At 44.1% G+C, this 21,160-nt stretch overlaps 1 protein-coding gene across 18 annotated transcripts in view; it reads left to right on the top strand.

Annotated features, from left to right (window-relative positions):
* The window catches only part of NRXN1 (neurexin 1), a 1,245,618-nt gene that overhangs the window by 574,913 nt on the left and 649,545 nt on the right, over positions 1-21,160 (top strand). For all 18 annotated transcript variants that reach the window (XM_075535230.1, XM_075535229.1, XM_075535227.1 and 15 more), the window contains 3 exons: positions 18-140; positions 10,585-10,966; positions 12,155-12,345. In XM_075535230.1, coding sequence (XP_075391345.1) covers positions 18-140; positions 10,585-10,966; positions 12,155-12,345 — 696 coding nt within the window. The remainder of the gene's footprint in view (positions 1-17; positions 141-10,584; positions 10,967-12,154; positions 12,346-21,160) is intronic.

Here is a 21,160-nt window from a genome sequence, read left to right as displayed (position 1 = left end):
TTTGGCATATTCTACAGGCAAAGGTCCAGAGACCCTTTTTGCTGGCTATAACCTCAATGATAATGAATGGCACACAGTGCGTGTGGTTCGTCGAGGAAAAAGTTTAAAGTTAACAGTGGATGACCAGCAAGCCATGACAGGTATGCCTCTTCCACCCCCACTGCCTTTTCTTACTCTGAGTCCTTAGACTGTCTCACTACTTTCAGTGGCCTTGATAACTTAGATCAGACTATAAATCTAAGCTAACATATAGTTCCTTTCTGAGTTCAATTTTCTTCATTGTAATTCAGTGTAATCATGAGCCTGTGTAATGTCTTACCTTCAACATGATCAACGCTTTTAATGTCTTTACCCCCTTTAATAATTCAAGTAGAAATCACAATGTATTTTAATTTTTGTGGCTTGATAAATATCTTAAGGCCTCATAAAATATTAAAGTTATTTGTTGCATGCCAGTTTCTGTGCAGTTACTTTGTTTCCTGTATCTATTTGTTTATGGTGAGAAACAGCAGCAAATTCTACTTTTTAGCTTCTAGGTAAAGCTGGTGAACAGATTTTTATATTTTTCTAGGTAAAGCTGGTGAACAGATTTTTACATTTTTAATTTTTATATGTCTTTTAAAAATTGTTTTTGCCAATTTAATTCAGTTGGTTAAATCTAATATTTAGGATGTTAAATTCAGGACCTGGTTCATAAGTTTCCTAATTGAAGTAATCTTATAAAGGTCTAACCCCAGAGACATTGAGGACATTGCACAGAAGAAGAATCAATGCATCTTTATTGGTTGGCTGAAAATAAGTCCAAGTGCATGACCTTCTGGAGTACTTGCTCCCTTTTCTTTTACAAAGAACATATCCATCCTGATTGCCGTAGATGAAGGCATAAAACGGGCCTGATTAATTGGACGAGCAGCTATACTACCTCCAACCTTAAGAGGAAAACCCTGTGGAATTATTTCTGAGTTCAAATGACAAACTACAACTCATAGATCTCTTAACATATTCATTTCATTCTCTCTTTATGATTTTCCAAACTATCTTCTAAATATAACTAGTGCCTAAAATTTCCTTTGAATCAAAAGGAAAGAAGATCTTTCAAAAGACACATCCTCTAGCCTTGAAGCACAGCGAGTCTCGGTGGAAGCCGGTGATTTGAATGGCCTACAGTCTCTCTGAGGGACTCTGACCCAACTGGTCCGAGGGTTGGCCTGCTATCCCTTTTCATTCTCCAAGGAAGAAAACCAGAGAACATCAGTGCTTCATAAAAATTACCAAACATGAGAAGGCTCTGATGCATCTGCCTGTATAAACTTAGGAAAGACGACTTGCTATAGGACTTTGCCAGGATGCTGTCACATGAAACTGAACGCGGCTTGAAGATTCCTTAGAGAGGAAGGAATTGTTTTTGTATGTTTGCCCAATTTTATGGAAAAAAAGGGGGTAGCACTCCACATGGGCAAATAGTGAAAATAACCCCTGTCCATAAAAAATGAATTAATATGCAGAATATGTATACACATATGAATATTATTTATCCATAAAATGAAACAGGGCAGTCACAAAAGATGTTGTGTAACCTCCGGGAGGGGAAAATGTTGCTGTTAAGTTACATTTGACTCCCAGGGAATCAGACAAAGTAGAGCCGACCCACATGGTTTCCAAGACTAGAATCCTTATGGAAGCCGACTGCATTGTCTTTCACCAATGAGGCAACAGGAGGGTTTGTACTGCTGACCTCTGGGTTAGCAACCAGCACTTAACCACTGCACAATAGAAGTCCCCATGCATCAAGACCAAAGTATATTAGTATATCAGGGGCTAGGGAAGGTGGTTAAATTGGGAGTTATTGTTTATGAGATACTTAAGTTTTTGTTTGGGAGTCATCAAAAACATTTGCAAATAGACAGTGGTGACTTTTGTACAACACAGTGAATGATATTAATATCACTATATGAAATACTTTTAAATGACACAATTTGTGTTGCAAATATTTTGCTGCAATCAACAACAGCAGCAGCAACAACAAAAGATAGAAAGAAGCAGTGTGTAAGGCCATGTGCAGAAAACTTGTAAGAAGTACTTCCTTGGGACAACGATGTGCCAAAACCACAGTGGAATAGCTTCCTGTCCAACTTGCAGGGAGGATGAGGTGGCTTCACAAAGTTTGTAGAGAAGTTCCATTTTCTTTTCATTGCAGTTGTCTTCGAACTTTTTGAAGCCTCTCATACATCATTCGTTGCTGTTTTTTATTTGAAAAGTTCTGCATCTATCTACCATTGCCAATTATAATGTTCGCTAGCAAGGAGCTAATGAATATTTTACTAGTGTGATTTGATGTATGGACTTAAACAATGATAGGTAGCCTTAATGAAGAACTCAGCAAAAACGGACTGCTCTGTGTTTTGCTATCTAAGCTCATGTCACATTGTAGTTTTTACTTCTGCTCCTTGTAGTGGACTGACTCTGTCTTTCTATGGAAAAGTTCATTGCCGATGTCTCCTTGGAGGGCTAAGATGAGCAGCTTTGGCATCGAAGGATCGGATTTAGAACATTTAGAAGTCATAGGGGAGATGTAACTTGTAACTAGAATAAAAAATAATATTTTTTAAAGAATTCCCAACTGTGGAGGACAAATACATCCTGACATTTTTTAACAGCTTATTTCAGCAGATTTTATTAAAATAATTATTAGGATATTGGTTCACAAACTTAAGTGTGCATGATATGATGCAATGCATTTCTTAATCATGTTTATTCCAATTATCAGCCCTTCTGCTCAGTTTGCCGAGGAGTCGTGGTGGCCTAGTGGTTACGAGGTGGCCTGGGATCCGCAAGATCGGTCGTTAGAAATCACCAGTTGCTCTTAGGGAACAACATGGGGCTTTCTACTTGTGTAAACATCACAGTCTGGGAAACTGGCAGGGCCGGTCTACCCTGTCCTGTAGGATGGTAATGAGTCTGGATTGGCTCAATGGCAGTGGGGAGAGTGGGGAGCTCAATTGGCACAACTTTCAATCACCATCATGCAGGGTACTCATCCTCTTACCCAGAGTCATGCAGAGCTTCTGCTGCCTTCTATCTTCTCTGGCCCCCATGGACAAGTCAATGGTCCCCACGGACAAGTCAATGGTCCAAGTCTGTCCTTCTAATTGCCTGGACTCTGCTGCTCCTGTCCTTAGTGGGTACACTGCTGTTGCTGAGTGCTGCTGCCCAACAGTTAAGGTTCCATCTTAGGTTTACCTTTCCCACTTGTCTCAGGGCTTCTCACCTTCCTCTAACCAATACTCAGTACTCTTAACCCACCAGCATCCAGCTCTCTCCAAGTGGGTAATCACCTCTTCTTACACCATTGCAACTCTCAAACGCATTCTGGTCTGTTTGTTCCCTTCTGAAATACCTTGGAAGTCAGGATTTATGAAAAATGAAATAAAAGGCATTGTTTTCCACAAGCTTTCACGTTCTGTCAAGAAGCCTTTGGAGCAAAGCACCACCACAGCTGGCCTGCCTTGTTGGAATTAAAAGGAAGAGCAAAATATGAACGAGACTGTCAGAAAATTTGCCTCTGACTGACTCTTTATTGAAATGGGAAGGCACTCGATCCCACCCGTGGCTCTGTGGGAGGTGACAAGTTTCTGCTGTGGAAATCAACATATTTTATTGGGAGTTTAGCGATGAATGGGGACACAGACCGAGTAACTATTGAGGACTCGCGGAATTGATGCATTCCCTCCATGAACCACACCACCATGCCCCACCCGCTTCGCGTCTTTGTTTGCCCTCCTCCAGAATCTTGCTGCTCAGAGCTAATAACCATATAGGAGGGTCAGGCAAAAGGTATTGCTATAAAAATCATCGAAATCTGTATTAAACTATCAAAAATTTGAAGCCATTATATCTCATCATATCCTTTTTGTTCTATACACTTCGGATATCAAAAGAACAGTCTTAGCATCTTCAAGGGACTCAAATCATGTTCCTTTCAATGTTCTTTGAGGGATGGAAAAATGAAAGTCTAAAGGCACTAGATTAGGGTCATAGGATGGATGAGATAAAGTTTTCTATCCTAGGACAATCCAAGGTCTCTCCAGAATGCACAGGTGCATTGTTGTGATGGGGTGGGGGTGGAGGTAGGGACCACAATTCCTGAGCACAACATTCTTGACCTTTTTCCTCACCATGCAGTTTCCAGAAACTTTTTAAAACTTTTTCCTTATAAGTTCCTGTGACTTTCCTGTGTCCTTTATGATTCAGATCCCCATTGCTATCCTGTGTAACAGTTGCTGTAACCTTCGGAACTGACTTCTTTGTCTTGAATTTCACCAGCCTAGAAAATCCCCTCAGACACCATTGTTTTGATTGGACCTTGCTCTGTGGGTCATATTGGTATTTCCAAGACTGATCCAGGTTATAATGCTTGCTGAAAAGTAAACTCATCTTTATTAGCTTCAACTTTGCTTTTCAAAATTACAGATAAAAAATTTGAGCAACTTGTCTTTGCACAACACCCCGTGGTCACTCTTGGAGCTGAGAACTTTCTGGGGCCTAAATGTCCACTTAAAATGGAAAATTACTGAACCGCGTGAAATCCTAACTTCCATAGCTAGCTTGGTGGGGGCAATTCGAACATCTTCTCTCACCACTTTCTGGACAACAGCCAGTTATTCTTGTCATTCACTGAGGCTGATGCCATCCCTCGCTTGGGGCATCTTTGAGGTCTTCGGACTTGATCTATAAATGACTTGATCCATTTAAAAGTAGTCATGGAGGGGTTGGTGGGGGGCGGTCAGCATTCTTCTAAATATGTTGCAAAGAGTCAATGATTTGTGGAGATGTCCACTTGAGTTATGTTTAAGATAGCCCTGAGCGAACATTAATTTTTCCCATGGCACACGCACACACACGTGCGTGCGCACGCGCACGCACACACACACACAATGACCTTTTTGTATAAAGCACTCTAGTGAGCCTGAAATAAGTGTATTTCTGAGAAATTGTGTCTGCAGGATCCACTGATCCCTGAGAGAGGAGTAAACACAGATTCAATAAGTCCATGCAAATAGGAGCGGGCACTCCAGTTTCAAACCCAAACCAACCTCACTGCCATTCAGTCCATTCTAACTCATTGGTACCCTAGTCGCAATCCTTTCTTCATTTGCCCACATACATGCACCTATGTACACACACACACGAATTCATGGCTTGGCATTTTATTAGTTGGTGGAGTTGCCTCTGACTCAGGGTGACCTTCTGCACACTAGCACGGAAGGCAGACAGATGTGCATAATCTTTAGGATGGTTGGCATGTTTGACTTCATGGTATGGGCTGTTTTGACAAGCCGTCACATTGGCGGTTCACCAGTTTTCGCTGAATCTCTTATTTTACCGACCATGGTCCTTAACACTTAGTGTGCACTTACTTAGGCTCCTCCAGGCACTCCTAGTTAGGAGAGCTTGCACCGTCTGGGGCCTGATTCTCCTAACACCTGAGCCACTTCTCCCACCTGCTCACTGCGCTCAAGCCACACTTGAGCTCTTTGGGGCCGCAAGACCTTTCTTTACGTCTCTGCCCCCCGCCTATCCCCCCACCCGTGTCTCCTTCCTCAGTCCTTCCCAGAAGGTTCTATGTCATCTTTCGACTCAGAAGTGTCAGCTCAGGCATCTGCTTCATCTTCAGAGTCGTCAGCATGACATCCTTAAGTTCATGGCCTATTTCTGAGGTTTGTTATATTTTACCATGTTGGTGTCTGTTTGTTTTCTTTTTGGGGGCTTCTCCTAGGAGATGGTGAGGTTTTCAAGGAAAGGGACCATGTCCTTGCCCTGCCACACTGTTCTATTGCCGAGCACAGGGTCTGCCTGACACACACAAGGCTGCCACCTGCTTGGTAATTCTTAAGTGAATTACTAAGCGGATGTCAGGCTAGGGATTTATTTTGTTCTGCACAAGGAATGAAACTGGTTAGGAGAAATTAAATCCTAAAATCACTAAAGAATAATACCTAATAACAACTGAAATACCTAATGAGAATCTGTCTTGGTAAAGTGAATGGACAGAGAAGCTGCAATCTTGAGGGAGCTGAGTGGCTCAAATGAAGATGTGTTTGGACATGACCTGAAAGATTGGCAGTTCAAATCCACCCAGAGACAGCTCAGAAGAAAGACCTGGCAGCACTCGTTCCCCATGACCTCAGGCCCTGCAATCCTGGGGAGCATACCTCCCCCCCCTCAGAAACCTCATAGGCAGTGTGAGTCAGAATTTCCCTGAAAGCAACTGGTCTCATGTTTTGAATACTGAAATTTCTATACAAATACTCCGCCCAAGAAACATGTGTTGATGGATGTGCCTCTCTGGAGATTATTTGTCAATCTGCTCCACCCAGACGCTTCATTCGGTGGCATTTGGCTAATATCAAATTCTCCTTCGAGCTAAATCTCTGAAAATAACAATGCAAGACCCTTAAGCAATGTTCACCTTTCGGTCTTTCCCCTCGTCCGCTTTGTCTAATCCGGGGACTGCATAGACAAGGTGGAGGTGGCTTCATTACTGAAAGAGGATTACAAAGCAGAATACATTCTGAGGGAAAAAGAATAAAGAGAAAGACAGAGATCGTGTTTCCACAGTCAGCAGATAATGGCTTTTAGGTGCTAATTCTCCCCCAGGAGCATACTTATCTGCCATTACTGTCAGGGCGATTTATATTTGCTTATTAAAGACAGAATAGGCGCTTGAACAGAGGCCAAAATGCTTTCTCTTGTAACTGGGCCACCATTGCTTCAATCCTGCTTTACGACCTTGTTTATTATTTATGCTCTGCATGCATATTCTATTCCTTTGAGCAAGGAAAACAGACATTAACTGTTATTTTTATCAGTGACCTTCTCCGTCCTCCCCCATCAAATGCTCTTTCCCTATTACAGAGTTGCCTGCCCTGGACAACCAGGCGTAATATGGAATTTGAACAATTAAGAGTTCTTTATATTGACTGCTTATTGACAAGCAGAGCATTGCACAGGGGACTTGATAGTGTCAGGAGTTTGGGGGAGTGCACGGAGGTAAACAGATTGTAATTTAGTGGGAAACAAAATCCATATTGGTGGCAGGGGCCATTGAGGCAGCTCTGCCTCCCACTGACCCTGTGTGGAGCAGATTGAAGCGGCCCCGTGCTAGGCCATCCGCCCAGGTTTTGTGGTGATGGGGCTCTTTGTGGCAGCCGCTGCACCAATCCAACTCCAAGGATCTTCCTGAATTTTGCCGCCCTTCTTTCAAATGTCTTACCAAGATAGATCATAATATTAGTTATTTTAGAATTCCGTTTCCCCTAGCTTGAGTTCAACATTTAGTGCAGAACAGAATAAGTCCACGGAGGAGATGACTCAAGTGAATTCTAAGTTTTGCTTCTCTCCACTCCAGATGGCCTCATCATTTCAATGTGGCTGTTTTCTCAAGAGCCTCATATTTGGAAATGATTAAAGGCTAATTATATTTGCAACTCAGGAGGTCGTTCCCCACAGAGCAATACTGGGATCATTGGACAAGAAGAACCAAAGAGAGAGAAATGATGTCATATCACAAACCCATAGTTTTGTGTCACCCAAGCAGCGGTGCAGGGTGGGAGAAGAGACCATTATTTCCAGTGTCATTCCCGATCTTTTTTTTTTCAATCCTTTAATTAAGGCTCTTACAGCTCGTATCACAAATCATACAGCTATCCATGGTGTCAATCACATTTGTATATATGTTGCCATCATCATTTTCTAAACATTTTCTTTCTGCTTGAGCCCTTGGTATCAGTTCATTCCCCCCTCCCTCGCCCTTCCACCTTGATGAATCCTTGATAATTTATCATTTTTTTCATGTCTTACATTGAACCATGGCTCCCTTCACCCACTTTTCTGTTGTGCATCCCCCTGGGAGGGGGTTGTATGTAGATCATTATGATTGGTTCTCCTTTCCTCCCCCCACCTTTCCCTTCCCCTCCTAGTATCACTACTCTCATGATTAGTCCTGAGGGGTTTACCTGTCCTGGATTCCCTGTGTTGCGAGTTGTTATCTGTACCAGCGTACATGCTCTGGTCTACCTGGATTTGTAAGGTAGAATTGGCGTCATGATAGTGAGCTGGGGAGTAAGTATTCAAGAACTAGAGTAAAGTTGTGTGTTTCATCAGTGTTACGCTGCACCCTGACTGCCTTTCTCTTTCTTGTGACCCTTCTGTAAGGGGATGTCCCATTGTCTACAGATGGGCTTGGGGTCCCCACTCTGCACCCTCCCCCCCGCCCTCTTCACATTGACATGATTTTTTTTGTTCTGGATCTTTGATGCCTGATACCTGATCATAGGGACACCTCATTATCCCACAGGCTGGTGTGCTTCGATGTATTCTTTGTTGCTTCTCAGCTAAATGGCTGCTTGTTTATCTGTGCAACATCAGCCCGCTTCACCACATGTGCTTATACACCCATTTTTTTTTCAGCGATCTTATTGGGAAGGTGAGCATCGCAGAATGCAGTTATTAGAAAAAAGTATTCTTGCATTGAGGGAATACTTGAGTAGAGGTCCAATACCTTTCTGCTACCTTAATACTTAACATATAAATACATGCACATAGATCTATTCTCCTATTGTTATATAAAAATATACTTATATGTGTACATGCCTGTATTTAGACCTCTTTAAATGGCATTTGTTTCCTAGTTCTTTCCTTTTACTTTCTTCTCATCCCACTATCATGTTTGGCCTTCATTCGTGTTTCAGCAATTCCTCTCAGCCACATTGTCTTTGATTAAGCCTCCCCCCCCCCCCAGGAATCCTATGCCCTTCTCACCATCGATTTTAGATCACTTGTTGTTCCCTCATCCCTAGGTTGGTTGACAGTCCCCTTTCTTTCCCCCGCCTCCCCTCTCCCATGTCCCCCCGGAACCGTTTGTCCTGTAGTTTTCTCCTCTGGATTGTTTATCCTAACTATCTTATCTAGATAGACATGCAGAGACAATAATAAACACAAAACCAAGATAGACATGCAGACACAATAATAAGCACAAAAACAAGCAAAACAAAATATCAACAAAAAAGAAAGAAACATTTTTTTTCAAAGAGGAAATCAGAATGAATCAATGACAGAAATGATCACATACCCTGTGGTAGCAAGAGTACAGCTATCAGAATCAAGAATTAATAAAAATAGTTAAAAAGTTAAATAGATTGAAGTTTGTGGAGATTGTCAAAACTAAATAATGTATAAATATTAAAGTCAAGCAAATGAGCACCTTTTTTGGCAAATAATTTAACATTATACCTTTTGTGTCATAATTGCAGGCATTTCCTTAAGAAGGTACCTAATTTTTTTTTTAATCTGGACTAAATAAATTGAAATCTTCCCTCACAAATTCTGGAAGCCCCCGTAAGTGGGTATTCAATCCATTGCATCTGGGTAGAATATGCAGTCCTGTTCTTGGGGGCTAATTCTAAGCCAGTTCCCGGTGACTCCAGAGGTTTACACTTAACTACTAACCTAAAGGTTGGTGTTTGGAACCACCCAGAAACATCATGGAAGAGAGAATTTGTGATCTGCTTCCATAAAGGTTACACGAAAGAAACCTTATACAACTGTTTGATTCTGTAACACCCAAGGTCACCATGAAGCAAGATCCATTTGAAGGAATTTTTTTAACGGGGCATTCAACTCCTGGACTATTTCTATCAATACCATGGATGAGGGGAGAGTGAGGTCAATACGTTTTCCAATTACACAACCTTGGACGAAGAAACAAGCACCTGGAAGGAATGAGGTGCCATTAAAAGAACTTCTTAGTTTTGCGTGTCCTGAAGAATGCGAATGGTGGCTTAAATCAGAGCAAAATGGTCAGAGGGAAACCTTAGTCATGATAAGAGTTCCTTCTGTGAACATTTGCCATTCGGAAGGAGAGAAGTCCTCTTCTTTGTTTTACTTTCAACCGTGCAGGCAAGTACGGAATGTTGGCGTATTTGATGGACATCCTCACAGTTGGCTCTGCCTCCAGTATTCAGCACAGAGAAGACAAAATGAAAAGACAACATTTAAATCCAAGCACATCTTTATTGTTTATTTCAATTTTCATTATTATTTATATTATTAAAATAAAGAAGAGTACCATCACTTAACCATGAAGCTCGGGTGAATTGCTTCCTATCTGGGTGATTTAAGATTATCATTCCCCACCATCCTCTTCTTCCTCTCCCAATCCCCCCTTTCCTTGTTTTTCCTCTCTTCAATCCTTCTCTTTACCTTTATCCTTTCTTACTTTCCCTCTCTGATCCATCTCCTTCTCTTTCTAAAAAATCTGTAGCTATGGCTAATGAAGTGTTTTTTGTTGTTGTTGTTGTTGTTACTACTAACATTTGGACAGAGATTAAAACCGACGCTAAGAAAACTTTATTATTAAGTCCACCTCATTCGTAAATGTCACCTTGGTGTTCCTATTACTCAATAGAATATTCAGGAAGTATATGTATCCGTATAATACTTTACAATGTGATGGTGTAGTGGCTGTCAAACATTGAGAGGGTCTTTCAGATCAATCAGATAGTAACCTATTCCACTTCCTTGTAGGTCAAATGGCAGGTGACCACACAAGGCTGGAGTTCCACAACATAGAGACTGGCATCATCACAGAACGGCGGTACCTGTCTTCTGTCCCCTCCAACTTCATCGGTCACCTGCAGAGCCTGACATTTAACGGGATGGCGTACATTGACTTGTGTAAAAATGGCGACATAGATTATTGTGAGCTCAATGCCAGATTTGGCTTCAGGAACATCATAGCTGACCCTGTCACCTTCAAGACCAAATCAAGCTATGTTGCCTTAGCGACATTGCAAGCCTACACCTCTATGCATCTTTTTTTCCAATTCAAGACAACATCCCTAGATGGACTAATTCTATATAACAGTGGGGATGGAAATGATTTTATTGTGGTTGAACTAGTTAAAGGGTAAGTATACATCAGTTCAAATGACACATGCGAAAAAACTGGGGAAAATGTACTTCAGTCCCCAAAATAGATATGAAAAAATGCATTGGAGGATTGGGGAGCTGGGGCGGGGGGCAGTCCTTATATCGGTTTGAATCATTTTCAGAATGTCTTCTAAAGTTGATAGGGATTCGGTATATATTTTTCCCTTACACTTCTACAGTCACAGTACAAATGACATTGAATTATAGGCCATGAGAGGTATTTCATCAGGCTTGCATGTTAAATATAGATTTCATGCCACGCAGACTGGCATTCCACAGAAGAATGTCTTCAACAAAGTTTTGTCATCAATTTGTGCTAACAAGTTAACTCAAGTAATCAGATTTCTTAATTTTCACACAATACCCAGGAACTCAAATTTAATTTGGTCCGCACTCCCTGAGCAATGTATTTAAGGAAGATTTTTGGAGGGAATTTTCTTTCAACTAGGTTGAAAATGTAATATCTTTTTATTGATTCAAACTTTTATGGATTGATTCAGCAAATATGATTTCAGATGTATAAGAAGCTAGGTGCTAGGTGATTGCTGGACACTAAGGGGATTTAGAAATAGATGTTCTTTGTCATCTCTCTATGTATCTCAATCCCCATCCATCCTAGCTACACACACACACACACACACACACACACACAGCCCTAGTGCCTACCGGAAGATGTGCACCTAAATAGACAAGTAAACACTATTCAACATGCCTGAAGATGAGCATGAGCCAGGCTCAGGAGAAGAACATGCATGGAACACGGGTGGCGATATGAGCTGAGTCTTGCAGAATGCGTGCAGTCCCCAGATCACACATAGAAGCAGATTTTCTAGAACACAAAGAAAACCTGGTGCAGAAAAAGAATCACCAGGCCAGCATGGTTAGCAGAGGCGAGGGGGAGTAGAGGAGGGGGAAAGGATGGTGTGTTTAATAGTCGCCTGTCAAAATCACACAGTGGAATATAGATCATGATTTTAAAAATAATGTCGACTATTTTTCTAGAGTAAAACGGTGAGAATCCCATTTGCTGAAGCAAAGTAGTGTCCCTTGCCTTCTTTTAGAGAAGCTTCAGTAAGAGTCACTTCCAGATTTGATGGCGAGACCAGGAAGCCATCAAGAACTCAAGCCACGATGGCCTTTTCCCACCTTCTCATTCTTTTCCCAGGTACTTGCATTACGTGTTTGATTTGGGAAATGGTGCTAACCTCATCAAAGGAAGCTCAAACAAACCTCTTAATGACAATCAGTGGCACAACGTGATGATTTCAAGGGACACCAGCAATCTCCACACTGTAAAGATCGACACAAAGATCACAACTCAGATCACGGCAGGGGCGAGGAACTTGGATCTCAAGAGTAAGTTGATGCTACTTCAGTGGTCAGGGCCTTGTGCCACGGAATTTCTCCCCTCACAGAATGTCCTTTGGTTGCAATGGGCAGGTGTATGTGTTAGAAGGAGCTCCCTGCGGCTCAGCGGATTACCCATTTGCCTGAGAACTGGAAGGTCAGCAGTTCAAGATGACCAGCCACTCCTCAGGAGAAAGATGAGGCTTTCTGTACCCATGAAGATGTACAGCCATAGAAACCCGAAGGGACAGTTCCATTCTGTCCTATATGATCACCATGAGTCAGAAATGACTCAGGGACAATTGGTCTTTGGTTTTGTTCTATGTGTCAGTGTGGGTGGGCACCTTCTTGAAAGATGGACTAGAATCGTATTTCCACTGCATAAGCCTCTGGAGGTTCAATAATTAAAGTGCTTGACCATTAACCAAAAGACCCCTAGTTCAAAACTGCCAGCTCCTCCAGGAAGGGACACGGTGGCCGTCTCCTTCTATAAAAATGCCAACCCTGAAAATCCTCTGGACCCCGCCGCCTCTGCCATATTCGGTTGCTATGCTTCAGAAAGGGCTCTCTGCCAGTGGGTTTGGCTAGGTTGGGTTCCCATTTTAATGTGGCAGAAACAAGTATTTTTCATAACAGAATAAAAAGTGCACCAGCTAAGAATAAATGCATGATTAAAAATTGAAGAGCTTGAGAAATGTATCGTATCATAATGAAAAGTAAGGATTCGCAGGCTCCTTTGATCTCAACATTTTTTCACTTGATTTAAAGTGAATGGACAAACGGAAGAGGACTGTTTTAGAGCTTATTCCCTTTCTGGCCGTGCTGACTCTTCCAGGGAACTTCCAGTCAGCCGGGGTCTGAGTCTGTCTACTCCCCGTGCCTCAACCAGTGCATGCCACCCCGCCAAGCCCCAGTGTCTCTCTCTCTCTCTCTCTCTCTCTCTCTCACACACACACACACACACACACACACACACACACACACACAAGGGGTTGCTTCTCTCAACAGCTACTGAGAAACTCTTAATAACAGACCATTTTTCTTTTGCTGATACTTGATTTCTCAAATGAGCGAGATCCCCCACCCCCACACACACAAAAGCTTTAAAAACGATGGGTCATTTTGATCCACTATGAATACATCAGGAGCCCTGATGGTGTAGTGCTTATGAATTAGGCTGCTAACCACAAGGTCAGCAGTTTGAACCCGCCAGGGGCTCCGCAGGAGAAAGATGAGGTTGTCTGACCCCAGAAAGACTTGCAGCCTTGCACACCCTTTAGAGGGTTGGAATTAACTACGTGGCCGTAGGATGAGAGCCCATCCATTCACAAGCACTGGAGAGGTGGCCTTCACATGCCATGGCGTCTGGAGGATCTGAAGTGTGGACAACTCACTCAGGATTGAACTTGACTGCTGCACGGTGGAGCGCACCTGTGAGCTCGGTGCTGACACACGCCCCTCTCTGCCCCCTCCAATCTATCAGGGTGCCTGGCAAACCCTGCAGATACTGGAGCAGCCACCCGGTGTGCTTGGGAAAAGCTTCTTGTTCGTACTTTGGGGCAAGTAGTAAATGCATTGGGGTGCAAGAGGACTAGACTGAGAAACCCTCAAGGGAAGTGTTTCTAGAGAGACATGCTTTCGAAAAGAGGTGAAAGCAAAAAGAAAATCGCCACTGTGCTCTCTGCCGTGATCGCAGCTATATTTCCAACCTTGAGACATGACTGCGCAACACATAACATGTGCGGTTATGGCCCTCTCCCTTCCTTCTCAGTGTGTGCCTCTTGTTAACTTCGAAGAGATCTTGTTTGTGCCCACAAATCTAATAGTTTCTCTCAAAACACAAAATGGGATTCACAGTTGATCCTGTTTAGCTGGTTAGCCCCATTCCGTCTCTTCTTGCTGAAGTGAATGGAGTGTATTTCCTCCAAATTTGTGGGGGGGGGGGTGGTGGGGTCCCTGCTTTGTACAGTAGCCTCAGAAGGCAATTGTCAAGGGAAAGAGGTCGGCGTGAAAGCCAGTGGGCTGGGCAAGGCACCCCCAAAGCGAAAGCAGAATGATGGTCCGTTTGTGTGGCGAGTGGCCACAGTGGGCACCACTGAGCTTGACTAGAAGTTGGTGATACAGCTGGAGATGAAGCTGTTGATGAGTACTTTAAAATCTGCCATTCACCAGTGCGAATTACCTTTGCATTGATTCTCACTCAGGGAGACCCCAGGTTTATCAGGGTAGAACGCAGAATAAAGCACAGGATTTTTCAATGACTGACTTCAGGCAGGGGAATTATATGAGCAGTCCTTGCCACCCTTGCAGTTAGCGATTGAGTGCCCTGGCCTTTCGGACCACACAGGGATTCCTATATGCTATGGCCGGACCTACACATGCGAGAGCAGAGAAGCAATCCCAGGGTCGTAGACACATTTGGTTTGGCCTTGGCCTCCCCAGGAATGAACATGCGCTTGTTGCCATATGGCAATTCCACCTCATAGTGACCTGTGGACCAGAGTGAACTTCCCTGGAGGGTTTTCTAGGTTGTAATCCTCATGGAAGCGAGAAGCAGCTCTGTTTTCCACAGAGGCACTGGGTGGTTTCAAACCACCAACCTTGTGGTTGACAGTCGATTCATTAAAAAATAAATGTGGGGCATACAATAGTAGATTGTCACATAGCTTCTTTCCAGGGCAGGGTCTTTACAAACCTAAGAAGCCCTTGGAGCTGACTTTCAATCAAACACTGAGTGTTTATAACTCTGAACATAAGGGAGGTTTTGCCCATGGTAGGGCAGTGAGTATTGTGGGGAATGGTCATCTAAAACTGTGAAGAGAAGATAGCATATTATATAATATCAAGTTGTTGTGTATTGCATTCTCATACTGGTTGTATTGTTATGGGTAAAAACACAATTTCTATTTGAGGTGAATTTTATAAGTCAATGAAAAAAATTCCACACTAAGGACGATTCCTCTGAAGCTTGTGACACAGCCAAGTGTCTATGGGCCTGTCAATCAATCCCCCAAAGAGAGGATGTGCATGTTTCTAGAAAAGGCCAAGCTTTCTGTAGTCTGACAGCAAACGCTTTTCCAAGAACCCTCTTATCACGCATGCCAGTGACCACAGGGACCTTGAGGAAAAAGTTTTATGTGGTGCACACTCTCCCTCCCCCTTCACCACAGTCCAGGGTGGCAGGGTTAGCTGCAGGCAGTGGCTAGCTGGCCAGGTTTTGAGTACTTAATCTGTGCTGGGAGCACCAAGGTTAGGGTGGGAGGCAGGGCTCTACCGGTGAGCTTTCTGCCCTGAGAAGACTGAACTTCTGGGAGTATTTGTAAGACAGGATAACAGGGTGCTGTGGAGCCAAGCTGGGACCTGAGAATAAATCTGGGGCTCCAGGAAGGCTTGTTCAGGGACTGATGCTTCAGAGATACCGGTATGAACAATTAGGAATTGCTTTTCCTTCCTACCTCCGTGTGCACTACAGCAGGTTGGGTTTTATCTGTGTGCTGATTGGTGTTGATGGAGGAGGCGGTCCTGAGAGCTGGTGCAGAATTGTGGCCAGCTGCTAACGAAAGGTCTGGGCACCTTTTGGTTCAGGGACATCACAGCCATGTCAAGCCAGCTCTCTGCTGGAACACATGAGCTCACCGTGAGTGGAAACCAACTCACCAGCCGCAGATCCCCCTGCTGGTGTCAAGCAGTGTTCCCCGCAGTGGGCCACACCACCCTCTGGGGGCCAAAGAAACACTCTCTTGGCCATTGAGTCCATGCTGAGTCATGGAGACCAGTGTGGGGGCAGGAGTGGGGCTGTGAAAGCAGGTTCCCACACTTCATTCTGGAGAAACATGGGCACTTTCCACTTCCCCAAACAGCTACACTCTCAGAAATCCACAGGGGCAGATTTACCCAGCTCTATAAGGTCACTATGAGTCTGAATCAACTCGATGGCCCCCGGGTGTTTTGTTGTGTTGGAGGAGGAGCTATAGGAGCCCTGGTGAAATAGAGTTGCATCTTGGGCTGCTAACCTCAAAGTCAGTAGTTGGAAACCACCAGCCACTCTGAGGGACAAAGATGAGGCTTTGCCAGTCCCATAAAGAGTTCATCTCAGAAACCTACAGGAGCACTTCTTCCCTGTCCCGTAAAGGCTCAATGAGTTGGGACTGACGCCATGACAGCGAGTTTGGTTTCATCTTTGTGCAAAAGTTCTCACTGCCAAGGGCTTGCTAAGTTGGTTTTTCCTGTGTTTTGATTTGATTTCCAAAAAGGAGGCGGTACACAAATAAGACGGGGGCTCCTGATGTGGAAGCTGTACACCAACGCCTCGCTCCTCTGGGAGGAACCAGATTGTTTGCTTTGCGGGTTTGCACGCAGGATTCGATCGCTCTGAGTTCAAGCAAAGGAAAGAGGAGTTGCGTTGCATCGTGGTTTTAATTCGTGTTTACTTTACCTGAGAGCTATACCACGCAGAATTAAAATAAAACGATCCGATTGATTCTGCACATTGCTCGAAGTCCTTCAGACAATCTTTGATTCTTCCTAAAGTGAGCTTAGCCATCTCATACGCTGGCCGCTGTGAATCGCGGTTCTCTGACTCTCACCTCAAGCAGCCTGAAGCCATCATTTGAGAATCTTACAGGGTTGAACACCCTGAAACATTCGGAAAGTTTTACAGAAGACAAAATTCACTCATTTGGAATGAGTATAACATGTGGGTGTGATTTTAGATGTCTGCTTTTTGTGTTGCTGAGCCCTGGTGGTCAGACGGCTTGTGCATTGGCCTGTCTGTCCTCACTGAGCTGACGATATTAGCAAATGAAGATTTTTGCAAAAAGTGTTTTCCTTGTGTTGCTGTGCTTGAACAGGACACTAGAGGGCAGCATAAGGCCACGGAACTTGCTGTGGGCGATTCAAGACTGCGAAGGGCTTGAGGGCGGATGGCAAGGCCTTCCACTTGCATTGGGAGGGCTGCTTTTCTTCCCTGCCATATAAAATTCTACAGTTAGCCTTTATATGAATGCACCATTTTATGTGAGACTCCATATGGCAATTTAGGGGGAATATTTGAAAGCTAAGACAGTGAACTCTGTGTCCCACGTTGGCTCAAATAAGATGGTCAGAAATGGAAAGGAGTAGAGAAGGCTTTCTCTAGACAGAGGAACTGCAGGGCGATGACCTTGTTCAAATTATCTTTCTTGACACGGTCCTATTCTCAGGGGGCTGTGTCTCTCTCTCCCTGCTGACACTGTTTGCTTTCATCTTTATTTTCCAGATGTCTGTCTTCGGTCCCCTCGGGCTAGTATATGACAAGCTACAACACGCCACCAAAGGCACAGCATAAGTCTGCCTGCTGGAGTGCTCGCTGAGCCGACTCCACATTATGGTGGACTTGCTGAGTCCAGCCCCTCCTTAGAGAGATAACACACTGATGCCATTCCCTCCATTTTCCTGCTCTTGTATACTTAGCAAATCTGCATGTTTATTGGTGCAGGTGTATGAGAGGGAGTTAATATTTATAGGGTCCCTATTACTCAATAGATTTAAATGAGGTCATTTTATTCAATTCTCACAATTACCCAGGGAACTGAATTGAGGTCAGTCTTGCTCAGTTTTTACTGTAGTGGAAAAACAAATAAGAAGAATGAAGGATCATCGCGGGGCCTCAGCTTCCAGGGGTGAGCCTTCATTAAGGTATTGTCCACATTTTCACTTTAGTCAATGGAAGATAAATAGTTTACTTGATTGGGGATCAGAATCGAAAGATTCCCCGGAGCACAGGCCACTTAGTGCAACTACTTGAAAATGAATACAGACAGTCCCTGGATTAAGAACATTCACTGTACATACAGCTTGTCCTTGAAGTTACAAATCAATCCCCGTGAGGTGTCTACGAACAACTCCATCATCATTAGATAAACCACTACTCCTGGCTGCAGTCCCCTGGGACCCTGATGAGGCAAGAGAAACGAAGTGACACGTGACTTGACGGAGCACAGACCTTGTAGTCGGGCAGGGACTCGCGGAAGCAGCTACTCAGTCAGTGGCAGGAGGGGACTCGAACTTAGCGCAGGTTCTCTCCCGCTGCTGACCACACCCATCCCTCTCTGCATTGCTTGTCCTCCAGCTGTGGTCAGGCTGGCTTGTGCCACCGGGCCATGCAGGCAGGCCAGACTCTGCGGCACAGCAGGAGGGCCATGCGCCTGGGGTACCAGGTCCAGCTTGTCATGGAGCTCACAGGTCTTGTCCAGCTCACATGGCAGCAGCAGGCCACAGCCGCCTACATCCTTGCTATGGCTAATATAGCTATAGCACTGTGCTAATAACTCGTGGGCACTACTCTTTGAACACTATTACTATTACTGTATTCTTGTTAAAGAGGTAGTGTTCCTGAAAGACACACACACATATATGCTATGTACTGGTTTATGGACTTTCTTTCACCTCATTTTCTCCCCCAGAGCAGCTGGTGGTTTTGAACTGCTGACTTTGAGGTTAGCAGAACAAGGCATAACCACTATGCCATCAGGGCTCCGTTGTACTAGTTTAAGCAATACATTATATACTAAGACTAACAATGGTGGATATGAAGCACACCTTCTGTGGTGACTGATTTACAAATTCAACCTAAAGAGAGACAGAGGACTGGGATTTGTTTGTCAGGCGAAGAATGCCAGGAATTCCATTCTGAGCCATACCTGGGTCAGCCAGGGAGAGCTTCTTGGTTCCCTGGCACTGACTCAAAGTTCTCAAACTCCAGATCCCCTATCCCAACAGGGCTCAGGGCTCTCAGGTTGCCTGCAGGTCTTCACCATTTCCTGGTACCACTATTAGCAAGACCATCACCAAATCTCTCACATCAAGTAGCTGCCGATTCCTGGGGACCCATGTGGTCTGAAAAGACTTGGGTCCCATGAGGTTTTCAAGCTTCATCTTTGGAAGATGATAGCTAGGCCTTCTTTAAAAACACCTCTGAGTGGACTAGAACTTCCAACCCTTGGGTTAGCAGCTAAGCAAGCTAACCATTGGCGCCAGCCAGCGTCTTTCAAACCGAAGTCCTATGCTGGCTATAGTTATCCTGGCTCCAACCTGCTGCAAGGTACCATAACCAGAGTCAACCAGAACAGGGTTTTGCGGACATGCATGTTCTATCTTTGAGCAAAGCTCAGAAGACACGTGGGATCCTTGTTCTTCTCTTTCTGGCCTCTGTTACTCTGAATCCAGATACAAACTAGACTCTCTTGTGTTGTACCATTTAATGCTGCCTTTTGGCAAAAAGCACTGCAGTGCTTTAGTGACCCCTGTACTGGTCCTATGTGCCGATCTCACCTAAACAGACCCCCACCTCAGCTCGTTTGACATTGGTGAGCCACAAAACTGTCCGTGAGGTGTTGGACTTTGAACTTAGTCTTGTGCTATGGGGTGGCATTGAAAATGAAGCTAAGGCCCTACTGATTAACTAACTTTATTAATGTATTGTCGTTGTTTTGTTTGCTTGTGTTTTTATTCAGTCATTAGGGTAAAAGATTGGCTCACATGACTTCACTTGGTAGGTGGGAGACAATGTTAAAGAGCCATTAGGAAGTAGAAGAGACAAGGAACTTTTTCATGAGCTCTAGAATCAGGCTGCCTGGAGAAGAGAACTTTTGTTCTACCGCATCTTCTGAGACCCCAAGAAGAACATTCCTAGGTTCCCCCTTGCAAACAGGAGCCTGCTGCCCTGCTGCCTGCCCAGTGCCCGTGATGCCTCTACCCTGACGACCCCGTCACCACTAAGTCGGTTCCAGCTGCCCAGCTGCTTTCTGGCACTTTCCACTCTAGCTTCTTCCACCTCTTGACGTCAACCTGTCGCTTTTCTTCCTCTGTGCTGACAGTTCCAGAGCAGACTTTAAATTTCTCAAAAAAACAAAATATCATTGTTTATTCTAGAGCACAGTGTCATGGGTCTTTGTCACACTTTCGCTTGCCAGCCTCCTTCCCCAGGCCAAGAAACTGTAAAATCAGATGGAGATGTACGGAATAAGAGGGCTTTGGAGCCCTGGGCTATGGACAAGTAGGTCCTCTGTGGCTTCTCAGGAGGGAAGTGGGTAATCTGCCTGTTCAGGAGGGTCTGCACGCCGTTTCACAGGCTGGGAAGAAGGAGGTGCACGAAGGGGTTTTGAGCAAGTACGAGAGTGAAGTTCACAGGATACTTTAGAATCAGTTATTTTTTGCTCTTTGGCTCCTCTCTTGTGCTGGTGCATTCTTTCTGGGTTGGGGGTGGAGGGTAGGGATGGGGTGGGGGGGTGTGAAAAAAAAAGAATCCATTTTTGGTGTCTATGCAAAGGAAGATGCATGGGTTAAGGTCTGACTATGCAAAAGTAAGACTGTATCTTGGTTAGACCTGTTCAAATATGAGAATCACACAATTGGTTACGTGAAAGACAGTTGCTGTGAGCTGCCATTGAGTTGGTTGGTTTTGACTCAGAGCGACCCGATACACAGCGGAACAGAACGCTGCCCATGCCGGGACATGCTCACCATCAGCACTGGGCTGCCACCCACTGTGGCAGCAACTACATCATTGCATCGCCGTAAGTGATGGCTTTCTTCCTCACCCCCCTACTTTACCAAATATGATGTCCTTCCCCAGGGACTGCCCCTCTCGATAATACGCCACAGCGCGTGAGATCAAGTCTCACCATCATTTTTTTTCTTTTGTTACTCTTGTTATATTTCTATTTATTTATATATATAGTATTTATATGTGTTTATATATTTTAAGTTTATAAACATATATATGTTTGCTTATATATCTATAGATTTATATCTTTAAGGAGCAGCCTGGTTGCACTTCTCCCCA

This window comes from Tenrec ecaudatus, chromosome 17 (assembly GCF_050624435.1).
Source record: "Tenrec ecaudatus isolate mTenEca1 chromosome 17, mTenEca1.hap1, whole genome shotgun sequence".
Taxonomy (NCBI): Eukaryota; Metazoa; Chordata; class Mammalia; order Afrosoricida; family Tenrecidae; genus Tenrec; species Tenrec ecaudatus.
The sequence above is the reverse complement of the archived record's forward strand: the minus strand, read 5'-3'. Positions and strand labels throughout refer to the sequence as shown.